This window comes from Tiliqua scincoides, chromosome 9 (assembly GCF_035046505.1).
Source record: "Tiliqua scincoides isolate rTilSci1 chromosome 9, rTilSci1.hap2, whole genome shotgun sequence".
Taxonomy (NCBI): domain Eukaryota; kingdom Metazoa; phylum Chordata; class Lepidosauria; order Squamata; family Scincidae; genus Tiliqua; species Tiliqua scincoides.
The window spans coordinates 22,806,375-22,814,518 of NC_089829.1; the positions used below are offsets into that span (position 1 = coordinate 22,806,375).

General features: G+C 52.2%; 1 protein-coding gene across 1 annotated transcript; it reads left to right on the forward strand.

Moving 5' to 3' along the window:
- The first annotated feature begins 3,403 nt into the window (after nt 1-3,403).
- On the forward strand, nt 3,404-6,168 carry DBNDD1 (dysbindin domain containing 1). Its single transcript, XM_066637816.1, has 2 exons — nt 3,404-3,476; nt 6,005-6,168. The coding sequence occupies exons 1-2, from the start codon at nt 3,404-3,406 to the stop codon at nt 6,166-6,168; spliced, it is 237 nt and encodes a 78-aa protein (XP_066493913.1).
- Nucleotides 6,169-8,144: the final 1,976 nt, after the last annotated feature.

Here is an 8,144-nt window from a genome sequence, read left to right on the forward strand (position 1 = left end):
CTCTGACTAGCTGTGTCCTCCCCCCCCCCCCCCAAAAAAAAAGCAGACTGCATAGATGCAACCTTTCTGAGCATGGAATTGGTCTTCTCTTGAAAGAGCATGCCAGATTCTTAAATGCTCCACTCTCTTTGGGCTGCATGCATGTAACCCTGCAGGAAGTCCTCACCTCACCACAAGGAAGCCTCTTGTGGATATGCTGAAGACTGTACGGAGCACTAGCAACCCCTCGTACCTCTGACAGTTGCCGAAGTGTGAACAAGTTCTTGAATCACAGGAAGACCCCAGCCTTTGTAGGTGGAGGAGACAGGCTCAGCCCAGCCCAATTGTAGCATGGGGTAAAACCTCTCTGGAAGTGTCGGGATTGCAGTTCCCCCACTTTGCCATACTGGGACTTGTTCAGATCTCGGCCATGAATAATCCTGATCTTCAGACTCTTAGAAATGCCTCAGCTCCTTGCCCTCCCCAAAGCATTTGTATCCTACTCTTCAGCTGACAAGGCTCCTGGAGTGAAAATAAATCAAGGGGAAAATCAATCATGACAATAGAGAAGGTGTCAGGTGGTCATGCTGCCTCGCTGGTTTCTCCTTCTCCTCTTCATCCTCATGTGGCAGGCATTGGTTCTGTGACTGCTGGGAGGGGAGTGCAGGGCAGAAGTATGGAGCTGGGCCAGCTCCCTGGGTTTCAAGGGCAGGAGGTTCAAGATGGCATCCCCCACTGGTGTAATGGCAAAAAGAGGCAGAAGCAGCCATGCCCCTGTGTTGGATTGAAAATATTATGGGGTGTGTATGTGTTAATTCTCTCCCCTGTTCTGGTCAGTTACCCCCTCCCAAGATGCTATTTGTCCCATGGAGGAAAACATATGGGACCCAGGCAGCACATATGTATATGCTCATGCAGAATTAAGTTCCCCTGTGTTTGCCAAGGATTGCAGTCATAGGAGGTCAACCTGTGTCCAGACTATCCTAGATATGAGCTCAGGTGACAGCTCACATGATGGGATATGCTGTCTTCAACTTTTTCCCTGCAAGTCAAAAACCAGCATGTCAGGGCAAAAGCAAGTCTGGAACATTCTTGCTAGTTTCCTTTTTTTTTTTCTTTAAACAAAAACACAACAGAGAGTCTTTTGGCACCTTAAAGGTCTACCCCCCTCTTTCTGTGGCTCTCCTCGGCTCCTGTGCAATTTCACAATGATATTGCTGCCCCCTGAACACACCGACTGTCTTGTCTGTCAGCCACAGGATGCAACTCTGATGCTGGGAGTGGGGGGGGGGGCTTCATCCTAGCTATGCCTGGCCCATGGCCAGAACTCAGCCCTGGTTGCATCTTCTTCCAGACAGACTGGTCTTTGTTTGTGCTGCTGCAACAGGCAGACACAGAGTGGCTGGTTCCTAGCAGGAGACTCAGGGTCCTGGTACCCATCACTGCAGGGCCCTCAAAGGAGAGGGAGCCAGTCTACTTTGACACTCCTCTGGCAGAGCAAGTCTGCTGCTTATCTGATTTTGTCTTGCATCCCCCTAAGTAGCTCAGTTAACAGCTCCTTGTTTGCGAGTTGAACACTGGTGTGTGTGAAGCCCTGAACAATCTGCGTGGTGTCACAAGCATGAAATCATGAGTGGAAGGTGTGTGTGTGGGGGGGAGGATCTCCAGGGAGAGCAAAAACAGAAATCCAAAGTGGCCAGGTGGGGCAGGACATGTCCCTGGAGGACTCCTGAATGTATTAGGGAAAGGTGTCTGCACTGGCTGTGAGAAGGGAAGTGGAGAAGCCCATGAAGAAAGCCAAGTGGCAGCAGGACATGGCCACCATGAGTGGGGAAAATCCCAACAGCCACATTTTGCATGCAAAGGGCTATAGTGGGGAGGTGATAGTGATGTGGGGCTGTCTGGGGCTTGTAAGAAAGCCTGGCTGTTCCATTTGGCTGCCCACCAGGAGCACCTGTGAACCAACAGGGACCAGTTGAGTCCTATTGGCCTGTGCTCCTGCCCTCCTTTCCCAAGCTGCCCCTCCCCTGCAATAAATGCACCCCTTTGTGATTTCAGAGCTGATGAAAGAGGCCCAAACGCCACCGGAGAGAGCAGCCCCCATCATCGTTCCCATCCACGGACTGGTGGACGAACCCTCTGGCCTACCCAGCGAGGAGGAGGGAGGGATGCCCACCCCCACGGCAGGGTTGCTGCAGGTTGCAGAGCGCAGGCGTGAGTACAGGGTGGAGGAGGGGGAGGCTATGTCACAAGAACTGGCCCAGCACCTCTCTGGACCCTCCAGCTCAGCTGTCTTGATGGGCCATCAATGAGAAAGTTATTTCATTCATTCATTCATTCATTCATTCATTTGTTATCTTGTGATTATCAGAAATGTGCACTACATATTTACATTCTTTGAAATGTTATTTGTCCGTGATATATTTTGGTCCCAGTATTCCTCTCCAACCACCTGATGCGCACACAGGCCATGGCTGGCAACCTCCTTCCACAGGGGGCTGCTTAGGCTGAGGAAGGGGAGCAGCCCAGAGAGCTTCATGGCAGTCAGTGTTGCAAGGCTGGCTGTCTGGAACCATCAGGAGAATCCTGGGCCATGATTCCAGGGCAGGAACCACCTGCAGCTTCCTCTTTCAAGCAGTGGCTTCAGAAGTGCAGGGAGTCTGAACTGGAGTGGGATGCATAGCCCCTGCGGCAGCAGAGATGAGAATTCCAGCAAAATGATTTGCAGTCTCTTATTTCAAAACATTGATATGCTGTCTTTCTTCTCAAAGCAGCCTACAATGCTGCATAAAATAAAAATGAAATGGCATCCGTAAGAGCACAACCACAGATGCACCTACCCAAAAAAGTGCCAAAATGCTGGCAGCACAGAAGCCCCAGCATGATGCCAGCCAAGCAGACTGCAACAGTCCCACCATCCAGCAGCCACAAGAGACAACTCTGGGCCTGTCCCCTCCACAACAGATCAAAGAAGCCACCCTTGAACCTGGTGCCTGGAGAAGCATGGCCTGGGGTCTTGTCCTAGGATTCCCCCAAGGAAAACCTGGGGCCCCTGATCTTGGCAGGAGGTGGTTGACTCCCCTTCCTCCCACAGCAGTCTCCGAGGGCTTGGGAAAGGGTTACCAAGATCATACAAACCAACCTCTGCTTCTCCCCCTTCTCTCCTGATTTTGCTGCATCTTGTTCATTATTCTGGGAGTGTTGTGCTTTTGTTACTTTGAGGTGGTTTTGTGTTGTTGATTTGAAATGTTAAACAGCTGTGGTTACTCTGAGGAAAAGCAGCCTGTAAGTATTTCAAAAGAGACAAAGGCCAGCTGGCCCCTGACCTGCTTCTCTTCTCTCCCACATCTTCTCAGAGCCCTTGAGCAGCGTCTCCTCCCTCGAGGTCCACTTTGACCTACTGGACCTCACTGAACTCACGGATATGTCTGACCAGGAACTGGCAGAGGTCTTTGCTGACTCTGATGATGAGAATGTTGGCAACGAAGCCCCCACTGGTAAGAGTGGCTGCCTGATTAAGCCTTAAGTTGATCAATCTAAGAGCTTCTGTGGATTCATTAACTGATTGCTTTTCCATAAATGTGGGCATTAATCGCATTGTTCTGGAGCAAAAACACTGAATTTTTCTGTAGAAGGTGTTCATGCACATTCTAGCAGACACCACCTGAGAAGTGGCATGCCCTCCCGCCTGAGGGAATGCTTCTTCTACAGCAACACCTGCTGCTTACCAGACCTTGAATTAGAAAGAATTCTTAAAATAAGGGGGAACCTCTATAATCATTCAGAACAGTTTTCAGTGGATTCATCCAGTGGCATAGCTAAGATATCTGGCACCGGGAAGCATATTTTTTTTAAACGTCTTTCAGGGCTAGGTGTCCAGGGGTATCTGGGAGGTGGTCTTAGTGGTGGGGAACCCCCCAAGATGTGGTACCCAGGGCATTTGACCCCCCATGGCTCCCCCTTAATTACACCACTGGATTCATCCAGCCATTTACATCCTGCAGTCTGGCTTTCAGGGCTAGTGTGGCACTCAATTACTGCCAGGCACTCACAGGGCCCATGAATTGCTGTTGCAGGGCAACTGTGCAACCCCATCCTCACCGGCTCAGCTGTAACATGGGCTGCACCAGCCCACACTTTACCCCATCTTCAGCTGCTCACAAATCTGTCCTCCACATGCTGCCAAACTCGCTTCCCCCCATTCCCATCCCGAGTTAAACTGGAGCTCTTGGGAGAGTTTTAGGACCTTCCTGTCTGGAGAGAAGCTCTTCTCATCTCCTCCCATCCAGGAAGATTCTCCAATAGCTCCAAGCCAGGCCCCTGGAAATGAAAAAAGAGAAGAAACTCCCAGAGGGCAGTCGTGGTAGTCTGCCTCATCTAACACGTTTGTCAAACAAACGAACAAGACTTCTGCTGCAACCATCTGCTGAGGTGCCGCAAGCCTCTGACCTGTCTTCCGTTTTGGAGAGGCATCAGGATCTTTCAGAAGTAGTGGAAATACACTCCTCTCCAGCAAGGACTTGGTGCATAGCAGTGGGAGGTGGGGATGAGAGGCTTTGAGACATGCCTTCAGCTTGCATTGATTCAGTTCAATGCCAGAGTGTTGTAACTTTCCTTGGGTGTCACACAAATAAGCAACAACTGCCTCAAATATGATGCAAACAAACTAGCAAAGAAGCCAAAGGAGAGAGTGGTTTGCCCATCCATCCTTAAGCCAAACACTCAGAAGCAGACAAGAAGTGCAACATGGTCATGCATTTTGTTCTGTTGCATGTTCAGAGGATGCCCTACTTTTTCTACTGCCACGCATTTAATTCCCAGAATTAACACTTTTGAATGTCAGCATTCAGTGTACAAGAACCGGGCTGAGAGATCCAGTTCCCCTGCAAAGGAAGCTAGGCCTTTGCACTGCCTAGCAAGGACCCATGCAGAAGATGGAGCCTGTGGTGCTGGCTCATCGCTCCAGGGCGGGAGGTCACCAGAGCCAAATAAGGGGGCCCTGAGCACCAGGTGACAGAGCCTGGCAAGGCTGTGAAACCAGGCGTGAAGGGAAGTATGCGCCTCACACATGTGTGACTCATGAGGCTGCCTGCCTGCCTTGAATCTCAGGGAAACAATTGCCTTTGACGGATATCTCAGAAGGGGGGGGTGCCTCCGATAGGAGGCTCTGGTGTTTGATCATGGAAATGTCAAGTCATCCCCGGGGCATCTTCCTTCTCCTCCATGTGATGGAGCCCCAGTCACCACTGATGGCCTCATTAGCTGCTTGCAGAAGATGCTCACACTGTGGCTCCTGGGAGGACTTGTGCGGTGGTTCCACCCTCGCTCCCGCCAGAGCAATGGTGTGATGAGCATGTGGGGGAGGGATTTGCTGCTTCTCCATCTCCTGTTCAGAAGGGTGTGTGGAGGGGGGCGGGGAGGCAGCAGCTGCTTCCCTGTGGCACAGATGGAATGAAAATGAAAATCAGTCTCCTTCGTGAGAAGGTGTGAGCAGAATTAATAAGGAGGGCTTCCTGCACCCTGAGCAGGTGACAAGAGAGGGAGGAGGGCAGCAGACCAGGCACATGCTGGCTGCAATTAACCTTCATGTGCAGACAAGGCACCATCAGGGAGGGGAGTTCAGTGCAGGATATATATTTGGGACGCATATTGTGCGTTCCTAGCATCTCCTGGCAACACAGGACCCCGGGTCTCAGGGCAATGAGAGACCTAGTCCAGGACTGTGGCCATTCCATCTGTTAAGCCATCATGAAAAGGGCTGTGGTTTGGTGGCAGAGCATGTCTTCTCTAGGTAGGAGGGCTCAGGTTCAGCTTCTGGCATCAGGATCCTTTGCAGTGTAGGCTGGGAAGAGTCTCTTTACCTGACACCCTGAGAGCTGCTCCCAGTGGAGCAAGACAATACTAGCCTAGAAAGGCAACGCTGTGATGAGTACCAGGCAGCTAACTGTGCAGGACTGATGCCACGTATCTCCCTGCAAGATCTCCACCTGACTCTCTTGTTCTCTCTTCCTTTGCTTCTGTGCAGGTCTGCACCCCCATCCAAACCCCCGGGCTGGCTACTTGCGCTCGCCGTCCTGGACCAGAACAAAAGCAGAGCAGGGGCGGGAGAAGAAGCACCTCAGTGACTCGGAGCTCCAGGCCAGCAAAGCAGACAATTTCCTGACTACAGAGGAGCCAAAAGAAGAATAAAGGGAGGGGGCCAGAAGCCCAAACCAAGGTGCCAACCTTCACTCTTGCACTAACCACAAATTCAAGGCAACTTGTCCCCTTTGGAGACTTTCTTCTCCTCCCTCTATTACCCCCACGAAAAACCCAATCCAGGACATTTGCAAATCTTGCTGGTCCTGTAGAAAGTGTTACTTCCTTTGTCCCTCCCATGAGTTACATTTGCCAATCACAAACCACCTCTTCCTCCTCTGTCCATCACTGACAACAAGTTGCAGGTGACCTGCGGAAGGCACAGGAGAAGCCTACAGGGCCAGGCCCTTCTGCCCCTTCTGGGCCTCTTCTGGCCAAAGACAGTGGAGAGGGGCATGAAGAGAAGCACCTGCCTTTCAAGGGAGCCACAGCCAGAGGAGAAGACTTGCCCTAGCACAGAGCAATAGAGGACGAACCTCACCAGCCATGTGCCTTGAGTCCTGGGGTGATCGGAAGAAGCCTCTCAGCCCGGGCAGGGAACCCCATTAAACCAAAGGAACCTGAGCCTGCTTCTGGGACTTCACAGGGCTTTGAGCCAAGGGGCCAGGTTGAGCTGCAGGGCAAGGGAGGCTCCAGCCCTTGCTTCTTAAGCACACCGTCTTCCCAGTGGCCTTAACTCCCACTCACAACTTGGTCCAAGCACATGGTGCCAGTGCAGCTGGTGCTTGAACATTGGCACGGCTTGCCAAGGGCCCCCTGACTAGCTGCATGCTCACAGCACACCATTGCGCATTCCTAGTTGGAAGAACTCTGCCTTGGAGGACTTGGCACAGAGATGGAGCCAGTGCCAGATTGCCATCTGCTAGCCAGAGCTGCTTTAAAGGGAAGCAGGAAGGCACCATTGTGGAACAGAACCAGGCCATACAGGCCTCAGATGGTGCTTCTGGAATGTCTGCTTGTGAAACCGGAAGGGTCTCTTCTGCCAAACAGGGTAGGTGGAAAGAGGGACTTCCTGACACTTGGGTACCCAACCAGGGGGTGGCAGAAGCTGGCAAAGCAGAGCTCCTTGTTTCTGTGTTCTTCTCGTGTTCCACAGTTGTCAGGAGACCCCACCGAGGGAATGTTAGCCCAAACTTTGGGTCTCCTTTAGCACTTGCTCCTTCCAAGCCTTTCCTGTTCCTTACACACAGAGCAGGAGCACCTCCGTTTCTGAACCTTCTCAGCAGTCTGGATACCTGCAGGACCCCACTGTGCAGCTTGGCTGTCCTTCCTCCTTTCACCCGGATAGGCTCTGCCCCCTCATTGCTCTCGCAAAGATGACAGGCTCTTGGTCCAGGTTGGCCCCTGGTTCAGTTCAGTCCACACTGCACTGGCCAGTACAGCCCCTCTCCCCTGTTGTGGCCTGAACAGGAACAGTCATGATGGAGCAACAGCAGTAGGCCTCGCCCCCTGCCCCTCAGCTCCAGCAGGTGTCACTGACATCATTTTACCCAACTTGGTTTGCAAAAGGCTTTCCAATCCGATCCGTTACATTTACTATCAAAATCAACCTATCACATAGCTCACAGCTGTCCCAGTGAGGGACACCTGGGCCACTCTGGCAGGGATGGGCTGGAGGTGTGAGCTTAGCACTCAGGCCATCTCTTTAGTCCCTCACCCACACAGGCCCTCCAGTCCTTGGAGCCTCCTTCTCAGAAAGGGGATGACTGCACAACTCCAGAGTTTGCAAAGGAGCTGCACAGGCCTGCCCCACACGATGTGGCTGTGTGCTCCATGGAGCCAGAGCAGCTAGCCATGGGCTGGGCCGGGCCTTATGCCAAGTTCTTTGCCAAACCGATCAGTGTGGAGCAGGCCAGTGTCTTTCCTTCCATTCCTTTGCAATCTCTGGTGAATAATAGCAGCCGCAATCCAGCATCTTGGGCTGAGAGGAAGCAGTCATAGGGCCAATCCCACTACAGTTGTGGATGTGTGTGTGTGTCTCTCTCCTTTGTCCCCATTCTCGCACTCAGACATACACAATGCTGGGC